A 20,462-nucleotide genomic window follows, 5' to 3' on the forward strand; every position below is an offset into this window, starting at 1 on the left:
AGGACCAGTGGGCTACTGAGCTAGCGGTCAGACTCAGTGGGGTCATTGATCTGTATGCTGCTAAGGCTACCATGTCCACAGTTACAATTGTTTCTGTGTTGCTCCTGTAACCTATACTTCCATCATGGCGCCTGTAGAGGAGGCGCTGAAGTCTATCATCTCAATAATGGCTGAGAACGTGACAGACATGTGGACGAGATCAGAGTTGTACTCCATGTACCTCGCTGCCTCGGGCACTGTGTCAAGAAGACAGTTTGTGTCCAGCGTTACAGCCTACTTCAGTGACGAGCTGCTCATGCTCCACATCGAGGGCTGTGGCAGCGTAGTTGAATTTAAAGCAAGCCTTGGTTTATCAAACTTATCAAGATGAACAAGAGCAAGTGGGCTGATGATGATCTGGAGAAGCTGATGAACAAGATCTGGAGGAAGGTCATAGCGGTCAGGTTCATGAGCAGCGAGATGTGGCGGGGCTGTTGCAAGTCCACGAGAATGAGAAGCCGGTCGAGTGGGCAGGCTTCAATGATCAGCAAGACTGACTGGTGGCAGGCGCTGCCCAGAAAAACACTGGAGGTGTTTGGACCAATGATCAACTCGCTATTAGTCTGGTCATGTTGAGAGCTGCAGCAATGCATGAGGAGAGTTAATCAGTTCTGTAAGAGCTGGAATGCGAGATCGGTTTTACAAGTTTTGGTGAGTGTCAAACAAGTGTAGTGTCAGCTAGATAATATTAGCTAACTTGAGAGTTAACATAGATGAGTAAAAGGTATGTTTTAAATTGACAAACATATGTAATGGTCACAATTAAACAGGTTCAAGAAATTGTCTCTGTCGTGATAAACGGTTCAATATGAGACCCTAAACCTGCGGGTCCTGAAACTGCTGGCTCTCTGCAGACTACTCCATAAGATGGCCCTTCTGATGGAAACAGGAAAGGACTAGGGTTCTGTCCAATCACCAATGAGATGTGTTGCTCCTACCCTTTACCTAATATTTGAAATGTGTTTTTGCAAAATGTTGTTTTTCTGAAATGTTGTGTTTTTCTGTAATGTTGTGTTTTTCAAAATGTCATGTTTTGTGAAATGTGTTTTGTTAAATGTTGTCGTGTCTTGCACTTCAGGGCCACCATACTCTTGAGCTCTCAATTGCCATAGCCAAGAGTCACAAGGGATGTATCTTGATCTGTGGGTGATGTTTTGTGAAGAAAAAGTTCTACCCGCTGTATTATTCTCACCTGGTGAAAATGCTACTGGCAATGAAAATATTTACTAAGAAATTGTATTCGGGTAAAAACTGCCTAAAAATATTACTTTCTAAAGCTCGCTTACAATTTGCCCCTAGTGTGAAGCACATTCCTCTGAAATGGACATTAACTTGAAATGATTGAATAGTAATCTAAATTTTAGAGAAAGCCCTCACAAAGATTTGAAGCTATCTGAATAATTCTGTACATTGTTGGCAATCTTTCTAATGCACAAGTGGTGGATAAGAAAATATACCACAAGAGATGCCTCAAGTGGGCTTAAACAGAGATGACTGGTCCTTGTGTCGTTCGGGGCAATATGCACATTGTTCTAGTCTGGCCCCCTGCGACCCCCTGCGGCCTCCTGAGCGGCGCCGTTGATATAGGGGTTCACTGAATATCACTGAAGTGATCTATCAAGAACTGATGAAGTTTACACACTTGGCCTTTAAGATAGCACGACATATTCAGTGAGCCATAGGGCTCCGTTGTAATCGCCAAGGTAGAGATCCAAGGTCGCCGGTTCAATCCCCACCTCCGACGCAAAATGTCCAAGTGTCCTTAACAAGACGCTGAACCCCAAATTGCTTGTGGGTGGCTCTCAATTGACTCCCCTGACTAAATAAAGGTTTCCATTCAATACCAAGACATTTCCACCAGCTAGTTATAGCTATGAACGATCTATTCTATGAATGAATTGAAAATCAACACATTATAAGTTAACAAACAAACATGATATAGGGTGTATGTTACACACTTGGCCTTTAAGATATCAATACATATTCAGTGAGCCATAGGGCTCCATGTCCAAGTGTCCTTAGCAAGACGCTGAACCCCAAATTGCTTGTGGGTGGCTCTCAATTGACTCCCCTGACTAAATAAAGGTTTCCATTCAATACCAAGACATTTCCACCAGCTAGTTATAGCTATGAACTATCTATTCTATGAATGAATTGAAAATCAACACACAAGTTAAAAAAAGAAACATTTTAATAAAAACAGATATTCACAATAATAACATATATACAATATAATACAACTCCTTCCTCTTACTTCCTCTTCATCTCCTCCAGCCACTGTTCGACCGTCTTCCCCCCAGACGTCTGAGCACAGAATGTGGTGTTCTTAAAACGGCTGTGCCCCGTTTCCTTTGTTTTAGGCAACCCACACTTTTTGCACCTGTATGTGTCATAGGCCTTGTGCGGCCTGACCTGGGTGGCCTGGGCCTCCTCCATTTTCTTCTTCCTCCAGGCTGTGGTCTTGGGGAGCTGGGGACCTGGAGGAACCGGGGGCACAGGGAGGGCCGTAGCAGGAGGCAGAGGGGTGGTGTGAGGGAGTGGGGCAGGGAGGGCCGTAGCAGGAGGCAGAGGGGTGGTGTGAGGGAGTGGGGCAGGGAGGGCCGTAGCAGGAGGCAGAGGGGTGATGTGAAGGAGCGGGGCAGGGAGGGCCGTAGCAGGAGGCAGAGGGGTGATGTGAGGGAGTGGGGCAGGGAGGGCCGTAGCAGGAGGCAGAGGGGTGGTGTGAGGGAGCGGGGCAGGGAGGGCCGTAGCAGGAGGCAGAGGGGTGATGTGAAGGAGCGGGGCAGGGTCAGAGGTGGACCGGTGTATTGAAACCCTGCCCCTTTGGGGAGCCTCTCCACTCCTGTCCTCTGGCACAGTGAAGAAAGTTTCTGTATGCTGCTGCTGACGCACTCCACTATCAGCTGGTGGTAAGTGGGCGGGGGCGTCAGCAGCAGGTACCTCCACACTGAGTCTCCATGGCGTTGGGTCCAGGATGGCCCGCTCCTGGTTCCTCTGCCTTTTGTTGTGCCTGCACAAACAGAGCAATAACATTCAGTACACCAATTAATTAAATATATATTAATAACATAGTTTGAATAGTATTGGTTTATTATAAGTACGTACCACTGGCTGAGGGTCAGCTTATTGACCTGAAACAAGCGGATCTCTGTCTTGGCCTGGAGGTCTGGACTGCCGTCGACCAGGTCTTTGATCCTCCGCTAGTCCCGGAGGATGGTCGCCCAGCGGTCCAACCCCCCCCCACAATGGTCCTGCCGGCAGGGTGGAGGAGACACAGCTCTCTGAAAATGGCCTCCACAAGGCGGCTACTGTCCGGCCACTGAGAACGCCCTACACCTTGTCCAAGAAGGCAGCTGGATGGAGAGAAAAGGCAAATAAGTAAACAAATGGCTGCTATTGAGTAAAGAAGTAAACAAATGAGTGTTATAAAGTGTGTGACTGACAAAATACAGCTCTCTCTACATACCGCTTCAGACTGTCCACTCCTGGAGTGACAGCCGTCTTTGAGCGACTAGTCCAGAAGCGCCCCTTCACTAGTCGGTCCCGGAACCTCTCAGGGTAGGTCACCGCCTTCTTGTCATCCGGGGTCAGCTTCTCCCAGAGAGCTATGATCTCCAGCACCTTCTGCCTGGAGATCCACGCCTGGTCCCTCAGACTGAGCAGTGCGTGTCCCAGGCGGACCACATGCTGGTACCCCGGCGCTCCATCTGGTCCCAGGAAGTCCTGAGAAGAAAAGGAAATCAACAAGATGATTATTAAAAACCAAATTCAATTTTTTTCAAGGTCAAGGTAGTTTTATTTGGCACATGTACAGTAATACAGGGTAAAACATGCAGTGAAAGGGGGGTGCTGAGTCACTGTGCATTTCCCTGCATGTCTAGTGTGATCTACAGTAAATCTTACATTGTCATCCTCTGGCGCCGCAGCACCCTCCTGCTCGGCTGGGTTGTCCCTCGCTGGACCGGGCTGTGAGGGAGGCGCTGGACCAGGCTGTGAGGGAGGCGCTGGACCAGGCTGTGAGGGAGGTGCTGGACCGGGCTGAGAGGGAGGTGCCCTGGGTAGAGGAGGCAGGAGGTCTTCCAGGACAATGGTAGGATCTAGATCCTCCTCGTTGCCCAGATCGATCCCCTCGTCGTCCTCCAACTCAAAGTCCTCCTCCCTCACTCCATCAGGCACCTCTGGGTCCCTGGTGAGCTCTTCTGGTTCTTCTCCAATCTGGGAGAGGAGGTAGTCCAGTCCGATGAGCTCACCTGAAACAAAGTACAGAAAGGGTTTACTTACTGGTGTGTGTGTGTGTGTGTGTGTGTTCTGTGTAAGAACCTGAGAGAGTGCAAGGGAGAGAGAGAATACATACCAGTGTATGGAACAGGGTGCGTGAAGTCCTCAGCTATCTTACAAGCCAACAACTCTTCAGTGAGGGAGTTGCCCGGGCCATGGGCAGAGCAGCAGTCCCGGTCCACATACAGCAGCACGGGAGGTGGGACCCCCGCGTCCTGGTAGCGCTGCTGCAGGCCTGCTGTCATGGGGAGCAGGTCCACTCCCTCCGCCTCTGTCAGGACCGTTATGAGCACCTGCCCCAGCTCGTTGGCCACGTTGGTGGCCCAGGCTGCCCTCCCCTGGAGCTTGCCGCCAGCTTCTTGGTCACCTAACAACAAACAGATGTATAACATAGGGATGACATTAATATATCTATATTTCACAGGGATACAATTCATGTTTTCATTCTGCCATTCATTGTTACCTTCTTTGTGGAGTCCATATTCAAGATGGACCCATACACGGAGGTGATCCGGGCCTTCATCTCCTCCATCCTGGGCACCAAATCAGCAGCGCGGACGGTCAGCAGCCAACGGGGTGAGGGCACAGGGATCATGGGAATCGGAGGCAGGACGGTTCTCACCGCAGCACCCGGGACAGCAAACTTCTTGCAGGTGCTGAGGTAGAGGATGGTCTGGGCCTTCCAGCGCTCGCTGTGCTGCTCCCTGATCTGGTTGTACAGCCTGGTGGTGCTGTTCCCCAGAGTCCTCTCCCTCATCAGCTTCACCACCTTTATGTCACAGGCCAGACTGATGGAGAGATGGGCAGATAAGACAATCATTAGTTATAGGATAACTTGAATCAGCAGGGCTTTTTTTTTTTATAATCTATTTTGCATAAAAGCTGTGTGTCCACTCACTGGTAGGTAAGAACAGCTGGAAACAGGCACCTGCGTCCGGGCTCCAGCTGATCCAGGATGTCGAGGGACCAGGAAGTGTACTTCTTGGTACAGCGTCGGCACTCCAGGTACTCCGTAGCCAGGAAGTACCACCCTTCCAGGTCCAGGACCTTGCGCACAACTTTATAAAGGCCACAGCTTGTGAGCGCATGCTCCTTGCACGGCCGACTGCAGGACTTCAGGGCGTGGTTCTTGCAGTCTGGCTGGGTGCACACAAACTTGTAGGCCCACAAGCGGTACGGCATCCACAGGCAGAGCGGGCGGAGGAAGAACCCATCTGGAGAAGCCGGAGGTTGGTGGAAGATGTTGGGCAGCGGAGGGGGGTGATACCAGAGGGTCAGGTCGCTCTTGATGACCGCTTTCCCACTGGCATCGGCTTTGAAGAGCGCCTTGCTCACCCACTGGTGCTGCTCTTTAGGGAGGGTTTTAATCCACCCATCAGGCAGAAGAACCTGTGAAAGAGAGAACACATTAGGTTCAGCTCTCTGTGTGTGTGTGTGTGTGTGTGTGTGTGTGTGTGTGTGTGTGTGTGTGTGTGTGCGTGTTTGATTACCTCTTTGTGAGTGACAGGCGGAGGCTGTGGCCTGATTCTCAGTCTGTCCAAGGCTAGGGATGGAGGAGCTGGCAGGGTGGTGGCGGTTGGAGGAACAACCTGTGAAAGACATTAGGTTATTACAAATTATTATTGTTATTAATAATAATAATAATAATAATGATAATAATAACAATAAGAATGATTGATTACCTCTGGCTCAGTGATGACCTCTGGCTGAGCAACAGGCCTGTCAGCCAACAACAAGGATGTTGGAGCTGGAGCTACACAGTTAATAAAACAAAGGTTAATCTACCATAATATTGCACAAGAGTTTAACTTTAACACAATACTTTAATTTGGTACAGAATTGCATTAATTTATTACTACAATGCAGTGTGCAAAGAGTTGAATTGAAATGATTGCAGCCAAATAGCAAAGTAAATAGTGGAAGCCACACCAAGATGAGTGTTTCTCAGAGTGTTAATATGATTGGCTAGATGAGAAGACAAGACGAGCTATAGCCAGTGACTATACCAGTGATGGAGAGAGAGCACCAACACTACCATGCAGAGCAGGAGTAAAGCAGTGACATTTACTACAACTACAACGTACGACTACCACATGATTCCACTTAACATGTCACTTACAGAATAACCTGTTTGCAATGACAGAAAGAGGAGTAAACAAAACCTCTATTCATATATTCATGATACTCTATAGAGCGATAAAGACAAATATACACATTGACATACCGACTACATCTGGGAGATCAGACCAGAATGAGCACTCCTCCATCAGCTCTTCATCAGTGATCTCAACTGCCACTAATGTAGTTGGACCTGACTGAGTTGCTGCAAAGAGACAGAGAGGTGAGGAGAGGACACACACACACTCCTCCAAACTACTGTATTTGTGGTCAAAAACACACATCTACAATGTAGATCATTTTAAAACTCACAAATGTAAAATCTGAATCAAATGTATTCTTACACGGCTGGATGGTAGGGGGTGAAACCCGCCGTCTCACAGACCTGGCCACCACAGGTGGGAGAGCTGCAAAAGATTATGGGACACTTTTACACACACATTCACACACAAACACACACACCTACAATGTAGATCATTTTAAAACTCATAAATTTAAAATCTGAATCAGGTTTGAAATCCATTATTTAACAAAAAAGGAAAAAGACAGAGAGTTAATATACAACAGCTAGGCCTTCAGTTGATTTTTCTTTTACTGTCTCTACAGAAAACAGGGCTCTACCACCCCCTCCCCCCCAGACACACCTCTGCCACCCCCTCCCCCCAGACACACCTTTACAGAAAACAGGGCTCTACCACCCCCCCCCCAGACACACCTGTGCCACCCCCTCCCCCCAGACACACCTTTACAGAAAACAGGGCTCTCACAGGACTCTAGCCCCCTCCCCTCCCCCACACACCCTCTGCTGACGAATACACAGTCCCAGTAGTCCTTAACCTTGGCACAAAACAGGTCTACCACCCCCTCACCCCAGACACACCCACACCCACACCCTCTCCACAACTCCCTCTCTTACAGAGTGTACCAGAAACTAAACCAAGACACCAGCACTTTCACCAACTAGCCATAGCTATGAAGTAACTGTATGAAAGAAAGTAAAAATGATTTCTTATTTTATTTTTAAAAGCTTCACGTTTTATTCTGACTGAACTAGGAACGAGTCCCAGAGTCCCAAACACTGCTGTAGACTAGCTCACTGTAGCGTTACAGCCAACTAGAGTTGGATCGACCGTGCGCTCACTGTAGATCACTGTAGATCACTGTAGATCACTGTAGCCTACTGTAGATTACTGTAGATCACTGTAGCCTACTGTAGATCACTGTAGATCACTGTAGCCTACTGTAGATCACTGTAGCCTACTGTAGATCACTGTAGATCACTGTAGCCTACTGTAGATCACTGTAGCCTACTGTAGATTACTGTAGATTACTGTAGCCTACTGTAGATTACTGTAGCCTACCCTTTCACCAAAAATAATTCATTGATGCCTTTCTTAGCTCATCGGCGACTTTTGGCGTTGTAACGTCGCCAGCATTACCGGCCACCGAGCCTCACTGTATGCATCACTGTGATTATACTGTAAGTCAACATGCGGCAAAATAACGATCAACAGTGCGGTCGCTGTAGGTAAGGCTACTGTGGCCTACCATTTCACCAGAAAATAATTAATTGAGACTTACTTTTCCACGCCAACGACGTCGTGTCTCTCAAAATGTGTCTCCGTCCGTCTCCCGACTGTAAATCCGTTCCCGGTGTCCCGTCTCGTCGTCTTTGCTATTGCCGTTCGAATGCAGCGCCAGCGCGCGAGGAGCTCACTTAAAGGCGGAACCAGACGCGCCGATTGGCCGAGCAAACATTGGAACCATTAGAACAGAGGCGGAACCAGACGCGCCGATTGGCCGAGCAAACATTGGAACCATTAGAACAGCCAATGGCGCTCTGCGGCCAACATTGGAACAGCCAATGAGGGCGCGGCAACATTGGAACCAGAACATTGGAATCGGCCGAGAAGATCGGGACGCAGCCAGCGCAGACTAAGAAATGCCTTCGACCAGCAGCTTGAGAAAAACATCTGGCAGCGGATTGTGTGGATGTGGTTTTTAATATTCATTAGATTTGCTGTGTGAAAGGGGATGTAATGACGGCTATACATACTCATTGTTTATTAATTGCTATAATCATTAAGGCTGTATTAAAGGACTGGGGGATGTCAGCTCACTGGCAAGTTGGCAACTTTCTCACTGGTAATCTGCAGAAGTGGAGTGTGTTTAAATCTGTGATCTGACAAGACCCAGTATAGAACTGCTACTTACCAAGCACAGCATTACAATCAAACAAGCTAACTCGACAGGGGAGGGGGTGGATGGTGAAAATTGGGATTGGGTATGAGCCATCTCAATGGAAAATAAAGGAATGTTTGGCCATTACATAACACAGTTGATGACGACAAGGTCAGCATTGCCCACAACTTGAATGTTGATGCTGTGCCGTCCCTTTCTGTTGACAAACTCTCATGTGGTTCTTGTATTCATAACACGTTTAAAAAATGTCGGGCCCAGGTGCTGCTGAAGTTGATGGTGGTTGGTTACCTCAGGACTGCTATCCTTACCTTATATTAAGCTCGTTAGCCATGCCAATCAATCCGCAAACAGTGACCCAGTCGGACAAAAACAGTCAGGGACTAACATCGGACCTCTGTTCCTTTGATGTGTGTATGTGTGTGTGTGTTGCATTTCTTAATACAAGAGTACCTTGAACATGTGCACTTCAGTTGTCTCGATAGTCAGGGTGGCTGGTATTAGGGTGGCTGGTATTTCAACTGAGGAATGAATTTAACCAATTGCAGGTCTTTAATGGCGCCCTCATTGAACAAGGCTCTACAGACACTGGGACGACCCCCAAGGGGTCTCGAAAACCTTTGAGACCAGGTGGCTGGAGTCCAATGAATTCTGAGAATATCTGGCCTACAGTATGACTCAAGCTCATGATGAAAGTGGAGATGAGTTGGTGGAGTATGCAACGTTGACCATATCAATTCATATTTTGGGGACTTTTTAGAGTGAAAAATTCCCCCCATTCATTGTTAATTGGGGGGATTGAAACTGCCATATCTCGACGGTTGCAGCGAGACGTGGTTTGGACTGGCATAAAGCTCTCGACCTAATGAATGCAAAAATACCACACATGTCCTGCTCGCATGCATGTCCTGCAAACACACACGTGCGCATGCACAGTGCCATGAAATGCATTGATTAAATTGATTTTAATTAAATTAATTGCAACATCAAATAACAGCAGAATTCCCCCAAATTCAAAGATTTTCACAGAATGCATCATGCAAATTGACTCACCGTTTGAGAGAAATTGCTCAGAGCATGAGCTTACATATTACTGCATCACAAACACAGTCATATTTCACAACAGCATTACATTCTTCTACATGTACAATACCCTGTTGGGGGGTGTCAAGTGACCATGCCAAACTCAGAAGCCCACAATTTTCATGAATTTCATGATACTTTTGGAAACACTAAAATGCTACATGTAAAATCACAATAGTACAGATCGTCAAGGGAAACAAAGACAAGGATTTCTAAACCCTACACCTAAATATGGTATACAGCAGATTTATATATGGATTGAGCTGTACACTGTATCAGGCAGCCAGTGAAATAACAACACTTAGAAGACTATCTGGCATATATAATCTACATCGTATGTAGTCCAAAGTGATGCTTTTCACAAGCACATGAACACAAAACTGTTCTAATTTCATTCCCCTTCATCCACCCCAGTGTTTCCCAATGTGTTTGTAGCAGGAACCATAAACACATTTTGTCTCCTAACTGGCAGGCTGTAACATCCTGGGACCCAGGGACTGTACACATACTGAGGGCTTAGAAAACCTGATGCAATGGCCTATATCAAGCAATACTGAACATAGTGGTGGTATCATCACACTTATCTGTAAAGTTAACCCTCTTCCCGGTGTTCCTGTAGCTACTGGCATACTCCTGCTCCGTGACGGGCTCAGTGCTCTCGTGGGAGGAGTCCTTGATGATGCTGTAATACACTGGCACGTTATACTTGGTTGTCCTCTCTGGACGTTGGCCGGGGCACTTGCACAGCTTTTCGAAGGCAGCACGGAACTTCTGGGACATGGCGTTGTAGATGATGGGGTTGACGGCGCTGTTGGTGTAGATACACATCCGGCACAACAGCAGGAGCCAGATGTTCTCGTAGGGGGGGTCCATGAAGGAGTTGACCAACACAAGGGTTCGGTAGGGCATCCAGAGCAAGGCAAAGAGGATCACCACCACTGCCAGCATCTTGGTGACCTGTAGACAGAGTAGCGAGAGAAGACAGGACAGGACATAGAACAGATAGGACAATGAACAGGACACGGTATTCAAATTCACAGGCTTTTCAAAGGCAATTTCAGACTGACTCAAGGAGTAGTGGAATAGATTGTTATTTTCTTTACAGACCAATGAAAGGTTCTTCAGTTCAGATATGATATTGACATAATGCGTTGCTTTTATACTATTATGGTGATAGTTTATAATTACATGCTGGCAATAACATGAGGATGCTACCCTCACAGGCACGATAATGTGTCATAAGAGGAGTAGTCTGCCATGACCTTTCCAGGTTATTGTTATTCTCCTACTTAAGCTACACCCACACTCCAAACACCCCCATTGGAAAATGATGAATTGCATGTTCATTGTGAGAGACTGTAGGCTAACAAACATCATTATTTCATTTTAGCCCACCCATTAAATGGTGCACAATGAGACCAGACTCCGGCCTGTATGTGAGAGACTATAACAAACATCATTATTTCATTTTAGCCCACCAATGTAATGGTGCAAAATTAACTGTGGACCTATGGTAAATTATTTAAGGCATGGCTTTTTAAGATGACTAATTATCATGAGACATAGGCCTATAGACTTTTTTTTTAAAATATATATATAGGCCTAGGCCTACGAATATGAATTCCATGATTACCCATTTGCAAAAGCGATAGGTTGTGTGGCTGTGGGGTTAGTTAACTGTCATCCGAGGTAGGAGTCCAGCCCACCTGTTTTCTTGAAGACGTCGCACCCTTGTTCGGCTTACCCGACAACTTCACGGTACTGTTGGTGCGCCCTTGGTGCACAGAATCACCTCTGTCGTTAACATCGGACGGCAGCGGGCTCATGAACAGAATTTTTGCGATGAGGCAGTAAAGCACAGTTGCCACACTCAGGGGGATAACGAAAAACAAAGTGAAGTCCACGAAGTAAATTGGCATGTAAAGATTTCTGGAAACACGATATCCGCAACTGACCATAACCCCATTTGCGTAAACAGTTTCCTCCGTGTCCACTAAAAAGAACCACATAATGCAGTAGAGGGAAGTGAAGATCCATACACACGCAATGATCTTCTTTGCCCGGGATACCGTGCAGATAAACTGGGCTTTGATTGAGTGGCATATTGCAATGTACCGTTCAATAGTGAACGCTGTGATGGAGCAGGAGGACACATTGATGCCAAGGTATTGCAGGTATGTTATACAAAGGCACCCTACGTAACCGTATATCCATGAGGCGACTACATCAGAAATGTTAGGCAAACCTGCAGCCAAAAGCACGATAAGGTCCGCAACAGCAAGACTGACAAGATAACAGTTAGTCGGGGTCATCATGTGTTTGGTGCGCAGCACAACCAACACTACCATTATATTTCCCGCGATTCCAACACCGCATATCAATAGTGCAAGGAAGATTGTTATAACCTGAACTTCCAGAGGGTTTTTTGGTATATCTTTCAGTTCTTCTCTCAGCGTAAAATTAACATTTCGGGCGATGAAAGTGTCGTTCTCCATGGTGTAAAACTTAAACTCGTTTCCTCTGATTTTATTGTCCTACAGGAACTCTGCAAGGATATAAAAAAAATATTTTAAAAAAATTAAATGTTCATTTCTTCAAAAATGTAATTCGTCTATATGATAAATGTATTTCTTAACAAGAATACACAATGTAAATCTGTAGCCTATCCTATTGTGAAATAAATAGGCCTAAAGCAATTGACAATGTTTACAAAATAAATTCACTGCTTACCATGAGTTAGGATTACTCTGGCTGTGGAATTGCACCTCATTAGAATCAATCAGGATCAGCCATGTCCAGGTGGGATCAACAGACCCAACGAAATGAATATTGGCCCCTCAGTGGCGTTCAAGCTATCCAACCATCTCTTCAAAACACTGGTCTCTCTCTCCCTCTCCTCCATCTCTCTCTCTCACTCTCTCTGTCTCTCTCTCTCTCTCTCTCTCTCTCTCAGACACACACACACCTCCCCTCTTCTTCAGCCACCACTATCACACAGTATAGTATATAGTATATGCCATACAGTATCAGAGAGATATAGTCCATTGTCCTGCACGCTCAGCCAACATCTTTTCAACTGCCACGCCTGCAATGTAATGATAAATAATAAACTTCAATTTAGCTCTATTTTATCCAGATCATTATACCAGTAGTGACCCTATAGGAACTAAATTGTGTGCACAATGTTTTCTGAAATGTTTTGAATGCTTTTCCCCCTTAACACAGTATACTATGGGGCACACAAGTAAAATCTTACTGTATCTTATATTGGGGAGCTGAATCAGTCATTTCAATGAATGAAAAATTAATCACTGATAGGATTGGCCACACCTCAAACAATGCAGTGTCCTTCAAAGCACATAGCAGGGATTGTGTTTGGTCCTTCGGGAAGCGTGCCTTTATAGCTGGCTGTCTGGTGATACAGAGGATGCTGAAGATAGTGCTTACTGTAAGTTTATAATGAAGCTTGTCAGCCCTCAACCAACCAACTTCACAGAGGAATAGAGGAACCTCATATTGCTCTTTTTACAAGAGCAGATTCTAATGGGCCACTGTCTGAGAGGATTGCTGTGAGTGGGTGGATTTTGTAGTATTGTATATTTTCAATTTTCACAGACAGGATGAAGATGAAGCGGGGTGGGGGTGGGGTGCACACAACACATCATACATCCCCCATTTTGTAAGTAATACAAAATGGCATACTTATTTTAAGTTGGAATATATGAATAGAGTAAGCCTATTTGAGAAATTATAATAATGATATTGAATGAGAACAAATTGCTGTATTTCTGACATTAGCAGGAGAGATACAGTGTGCAAGATATCTGAAAAGGTATTGCTGTGTGTAGCAGTTAAAGTAAAAAATGAATATTTCATATTGTCTAGGACCCACAACAACAAAGAATGTTATCATGAGACAGACTCCAGAATTTGGCGATCAACATTCAGAAGTAAGGAGAAAGAGAGACAGAATTAGGACAAAATGGCTGGATTAAAAATAGATGAAGAAGCATTTTATTAATATAGTGATATGGTGTTAAAATAGTTTTATAATGGCTCATGTGAATTTAAAGCTGTGCTGGTGAAAAGCAGAGGACTTCATGTGATCGGTTTTGTAATATACTGTACATGAAGTCACAAATGGACTGACAATATTTTCATTCTAAGGAATAAAATAGGTGTTTAATGAGTACAGATTTTGAATACATCCTCTCCACTGATCGATCGATTGTCAATGTGTAATACTGATATACACTTTCAATTGAATGGTTAGCATTTATAATCATGACTAAGAGACATCATTATAATGGTTTTAACATGAAATGTGTTTATTTGAACACTGATGATTGCAATGACCATAGTAATATGAATCTAGTGATCCATAGGATAATGCTACTGTACTGCCAAAACTGCTTCAAAGGTAAAGAAGAGGTGCTTAGTGAGTGCCTTATCAACAACAATGTGTCACTAAGTGCAACATTTAAGATGCACTTAGTGACACCTTGTGGGGATATACTGTATGCCCAGTGAGCATGGTGTTCTCAGTAAGAAACACAAGACTTTGTTCCACCAATGAAAAACTTACAGTATAGTACATTAAGATCACCTTCAAGATGCTCTTTGTAGATTAATAATAATAATAATAATAACTTTAATATATATAGGGCCTTTCATGAAACCCAAGGTCGCTTTACATCAGAGCAAATAAACAGACAAGAGACGACAACAAGAACAAACACCAACAACAACAAGAACAACCAATTTAGCTGCCAAAGGCCTGGGTGAACAATTGTCTTTTCAGTGTAGACTTGAAACTGTCCAGTGTTGGCGCCTGGCGAATCTCTGTGATTAGCCTACTACTGTGTGTGGGAGCACATCCAGCAGATAGTGTGCACAACCAGCCCACGCTTGGGGTCTCAGATTCACCAATGCTGATGGCAGGTGGGAGTAGAGTTGTCTGTCCCCAGCAGGCACTCAGGATGAAACACAGGATAATGGCACTACACTGACAATAACCATGACACTAAGCTTCAAACCTTTTTACTTCATTCATACCCGCATAAAAATTTTAGATTAAAATATTAATTTAGATAAATTATCATGTTACAGGACCTACACTTCCCTGTGCAATTGTAATATGAAAAATATCTTTATTCTAATTTCTTGCTTGCTTTATTTGCATTTTCTTTCTAAAAAAATCCATCCTTTTTTCCTCCTGCTTTCTGTAAAAGGATGCTGACACTGCTCTGCGCACTCTCCTGGTGTAGATCTCCAGGAACACCATGGCGTTAGTCAGCAGGAAGAGAAGTCCTAGCAGGACTCTCATTCCCAGGTCAGGTGCCAAGGTCTCAGCATCACAGAGGGGAGAGGAGCTTAATGTCCCCCCATAGTCCTTCTTATAGTTGATGAGCTCCCACCCACATGGGAAAAGACAGAATTTGGGGTCAAACTGAACCTGTCAGAGAATTAAATATCTGGCATTATTGTCTGCATCAGTTTGATGCTGGTGTAATCTTAAATCTGCACACTTTACTTATATTAAAGTGTGGTTATATGCAATGTTATAGTACCAAATTATTGTCTTAGACATTTAGAATGGATAAATGTGATCTTACCTTATATTCCACACCAATGTTGATAGAGGTAGCTGGAAACTCCAAGAGCCAGGGCTTTATTTTTTCTGTAACTAGATAGTACACAATGTGATCCGAAGCGATTATGAAGATGACAGCAGTGAAATATAAATTCACCACTACAAGTGAGGCGAGGCATTTGGAAAATTCCTGTCTTGTTATTTTAAAACCAGTAGAATTAACTATATTTTTGGTGCCAGTTATATGGACTCCATTATTAGATGCTGTTTGCTTCCACTCCCCTGAAAGGTATACATTGTCAAATTTAAGTGATGTAAGATATGACTGCAAGTAGCATGCTGATTCAACAACCAAATAGATGAAAAAGATTGCAGTTAGAATCCTGTTTGACAAATGTTTGCACTCCTCTAGCAGGTTCTTGGCATATGAAAACTCGAGCTCAATCTGTCTGCTAATATTGATGAACCGACTTTTGACCTCTGAAACATCAATGTCTGTAGAATGATCGAATACCGTCAAATGGGTCGCAATTTCCAGGTATTTCTGTTTTACTTTAACTTCTGTCTCTTTAACAAGGTCTCCCTTTGCACCATTCAAAAGCTCAGATGAGTTTAACAGACTCTGCGCAAACCCCTCAGAGGTGCACTTCAAAATGTTCATCACTGTTGCCATGTTGATGGCTATATTGGGGATGACGTTCAACACCAGCACCATCACAGAGGTGGAGATGACCAGCTGGCGCCCCTGTTTGGTGCAGAGAGTTGGCAGTGTCATGGTCAGAACACAACGCAGAGGGTGGAATAGGAAGGTGAGGAGACAGATGGCCGCACTGTAAATGCAGGCAGCGGTGCTGGAGGTGCCTGCGCTATATCTCAGGACCTCTGACATCAGATGGTAGAGAAGACCACCAGTCAGCACAGCTATGATGAAGCACAGAGAGAACAAAGTCAGGACCTCCTTGGCAGCTGGATTCGGTTTTGAGTAAATGTCCCAGAGATGCTGGAGGGTGATTTTCAGGGTACCTCCACATGGTCCCTTTCTGAGGAGCAAGGAGCAAGGAGAATGTCGCTTCATCTACTATACTGTATAAATTGAATTAAATATAATAGAACAGATGAAAATTTATGCTTTTTAAATTTAATTTTGAAATGGCATTATACAATTTTCAGAAGAAACTCAATTGAAGCATGCAAACTTTTGCCAGATACAGTATATCTTCTGGATTTAATAATAGTACCTAAAACATACAGTATATATAGTCATGAGTTCCAGTCTCATGGCTAACAGTATGCAAAGCCAACTTTCTCTCTCAAAAAGGTTGAATATTACAATGGCCTACCTTGATGTAAAGGCAAAGCAAATAGGCTTAGTGATGAGCTTCATTCTGCCTGTAACCTTGCATATGAAGTTTGGATTGGGTTATATTGACGTTGAAAAACAGGAACTTGACCACTACAGTCACTGTCACAAAGATATGTGTAGCCTGTCCCTTAGATTCCACGTGAAAAGGCTCTTGCTCAAACCCTCATGCTCATGTCCTCATCAGTCATATGTATGACTATGACAAAGCCACACATGACTCATGTAACCATTTTTTGAAAATGATAATGGATGGATTCTAACACAATACATTTCCCTTTTCAGTTGTATCACATATTATTGAGTAGGTGGCATGCCCTTAATGTTGGACTTCTTTTTATTGTGTAACAATAAACAAACATTTCTCATGTTTACTGGGCCCTCACACTATAACACTGAGTAACTACCACGGATTGTGCTGTGTTAACCATGTACCAGACCTTGAGACTGCTGACGGTTTACAACACCAAGCAGACACTAGAAGTGACTTACAACAGTTCTCCCCTCAAAGTAATGGGTGCCAGAGTTGTGGGTCTGCAACATGGATGTATTATATAAACTGGATACAGCCACTCCATTCACTGGCCGCTATCAACAATGAAGCCCTATTGAACCGCGCCATCTTGGCAAAATTTGTAGTCATTTGACTATTTCCGGTTACTTTTGACTTGCGCAGTTGAGCTTCTCTGGCCGACGCGCGTCCACGAAAAAGTTCACATTTTTTAATGAAAATGACCACAAGACAACCTCCTGTGCATAGTTGAAATGGTAGTGGGATACGGTGATAAACTGGAGTGATCATTTGACAGCAATTATTAGCCTTTTCCAGGAATGGACAGAAATGGGATATTTTTAGAATAACAGGAATTTATTCACATACAATGTAAAGGAGTTGATGTGTAGCATGAAGATGAAACGATACACTGAGTTTGGGTGTTTTCAGTCAACGTTGGCGTTCACCGCTTCCAGCTATCGAATGGCCGACTGGTGTAAGATGGATAGCCTAACGTTAGAGAGATAAATGTAGGCTATGGTTATGTTAATAAAGCTAACAATGATGTTGTAACATGCATGCAGCACTGCCGATCTGATCTGAACGATTGATTCATTATTACCATGGATCGGTATTGGGATTGATCAAGGGCGAGTGTGAAATAGCAGCCACGAACTCAGCGGGTTTTCCGAGATGCGGTAGCCGCGGCCAATGCTCCTGCTGGCGGGGAGTGAAGCTCTTCAACTCGCCGGTCACTGGCTCCCTGGAGGAATTTAGCCTGGCTGCAATAACGTTATCGCGAACGGAATGAATACCATCTACTAGCAAACCAAACATGTTCAATTATATTTAACTTGTTAAAACTAAGATGCCAGGATCAAAAAATAATTTCTCCAATTGATATATTTGACAAAAACAGGTTAGCAAGCCGGTTTTCATTGCTAAATCAAAGCGGGGAGAGCCGGGAACGTGCGTGGACGCGCGTCGGCCAGAGAAGCTCAACTGCGCAAGTCAAAAGTAACCGGAAATAGCCAAGTGACTACAAATCTAGCCAAGATGGCGCGGTTCAATAGGCCTTCACTTTAGATTTCGATTCCTGGGGGCTTGGTCTGCAATCTGCTGCAGCTCACCATTTCACTTGTCCTGTGTGCCGTATGAGCAGTTTTTGGGTATGTTGCACAATTTTAGTCCTATAGTCAGATTCACTATATGATTTTGTCAGATTTTTGGGAGGATTTGCAAAACTATAAATTTTTGGAAAGGTTATTGTATAAGGAATCAGAAAATCAATGTTTCCATTGGCCCAGATGTCTTTATGTTAGCCATATTGGAATTTAGAAAATGGTCATGGTAAAAGGTTTTCATTATTTTACAAAGCGAGAGTGCTGTCTGTCCAGTAATATCCCCGATGTGCCAGGTCTAACTGTGTGCCCTTCTCCGGATACAGTGTTAATTGAAAGAGTAGGCTAATATCATCCCATGCATTTTACTGACACTGATAAATATGACAGGTGGAGTCCAGTCTTTAGATTTTTTCTTGGGCATGCCGTATTGACAGCCGTGTAGGCTATTTAGTAGCCTACATTTTTGTAGACTGTAGGCTATTGTATATTATATTCTATCACTTTGACATTTTGCACTGTTCTGCCTCGTAGTAGGAAGCCTACTTGGCTAAATTAAAATCAGATTTTGATGGTGGACTCAACCTGAAGTCCTCTGAATTGTCAACGCACCTGACACAACCCTACCTCATGATCTGATTCAGAACGCTGCTGCTCGAGTCCTCACTAACACTAAGAAAGTGGATCACATCACTCCAGTTTTGAGGTCTTTACACTGGCTGCCTGTCTGTCAAAGAATTTACTTTACTAAATACTGCTGTTGGTTTATTAAGCACTGAATGGTTTAGGGCCAAAATATATTTCTGATCTGCTGCTACGTTATGACCCATCCAGACCTCTCAGGTCGTCTGGCACAGGCCTGCTTTCTGTCCCCAGAGTTAAAACAAAACAGAGAAGCAGCGTTCAGTTTTTATGCTCCACATATCTGGAATAACTAAAAGTTGGTAAGTCAAGGGTGCGGATGACCGGTATTCATTCAGAGAAGTGACATCTGCACACGACCCTGTAGTTGCATGTCCTTATATGCGGATGGCAGGGAGTTCACCTATGCTAATTCGGGTGAGTGGCCACACGCTTTCAACGTGCGAAACCATGGGATTCACCATTAAGAGAAGGCAGGTGAGAACTCATCCAGTGGTTTACAAACGTTTTCTTTAGAAACGTTCGTAGGAAGAAATTTAAGAACGGAACTTTGTAAGATATTGGTGAATAAGGCCCATTGATTTTCTGATTCCTTATACAATACCTTGTTTATAGTTTTGCAAATACCCCCCAAAATCCAATGAAAATTAAAATAAAAACATACCTACTAGATCTCCATGGAATTTGTGTTTTTGATACAGATCACTATCTAGATAACCTCAATACCCCCAACTACGCAGACTGCCCCAAGAGGACAGCTAGAAGGCATTAGTCATTGTGCTTACTTCTTAACAATGATTGAAAACAATGATGTGACATGAGTTACAGGTCTCTCTTAACATTAACCCATAATGAGCAAAAAGTTAAGACACAATTAAATTATAACTCTATTCCATTTATTTCACAGGTAGTGTTGTTAATTAGTAAAACAAAATACATTGATATTACAATTTACTGTACATATTGCTAAACCGTAATTCAAGTAGAAAATATTCCCCATTATTATGTTTTTTAAATGATTCAATCATTCAATCATGATTAAAAAATTCAATCATTTTTTAGATTTTATGATTTGACTAAAAGCAAAATTGATCCCTTGTAAATATGTAACATACTGTACGTACAGTAATACTCTGTAAAGCTTTCACAGAGACCATTTCAATGTTTCTATAAACTATTCAGTCTTCTGACCTTCTGTCATGCCTCTGGGCAATCCATGTCCAAAAGAGTCAATCAGTTCAATCTCAACAAAAAGGAAGCAGCCATGCATGTGTGCATTGTAAAATGATTAATTTCTTATTAATAAAAGGACAGCAAATACCTCAGTAAGCCCTGACCAAAAATATTTCATTCAACTGTCACTGTCCAGACAACATGGGCTGTCATGTCCGAGATGCTCTCCAACAAGTTGGCAAACATGACCAGAAGACGTCACTTACATGACCAGAAGACGTCACTTAAACAGAAAGCATGGGACATTTACATTTGAGACAGATCCAGACAGTGTATGCAAGATAAACTAACCTACCCGTTACA

At 43.9% G+C, this 20,462-nt stretch overlaps 2 protein-coding genes across 2 annotated transcripts; both read right to left on the minus strand.

The window, feature by feature from the left end:
• Window positions 1-10,260: 10,260 nt before the first annotated feature.
• On the minus strand, window positions 10,261-12,212 carry LOC311315488 (thyrotropin-releasing hormone receptor; the record flags this gene model as incomplete). Its single annotated transcript, XM_084446157.1, has 2 exons — window positions 10,261-10,674; window positions 11,424-12,212. 2 exons carry the CDS (start codon window positions 12,210-12,212, stop codon window positions 10,261-10,263), a joined length of 1,203 nt encoding a protein of 400 aa, XP_084302283.1.
• A 2,660-nt stretch (window positions 12,213-14,872) lies between these two features.
• ocstamp (osteoclast stimulatory transmembrane protein) lies at window positions 14,873-16,385 on the minus strand (the record flags this gene model as incomplete). Its single annotated transcript, XM_084446158.1, has 2 exons — window positions 14,873-15,172; window positions 15,333-16,385. The coding sequence occupies 2 exons, from the start codon at window positions 16,383-16,385 to the stop codon at window positions 14,873-14,875; spliced, it is 1,353 nt and encodes a 450-aa protein (XP_084302284.1).
• Between the last annotated feature and the right edge of the window lie 4,077 nt (window positions 16,386-20,462).

This window comes from Borostomias antarcticus, assembly GCF_949987555.1.
Source record: "Borostomias antarcticus genome assembly, chromosome: 11".
In the NCBI taxonomy this organism is placed as follows: domain Eukaryota; kingdom Metazoa; phylum Chordata; class Actinopteri; order Stomiiformes; family Stomiidae; genus Borostomias; species Borostomias antarcticus.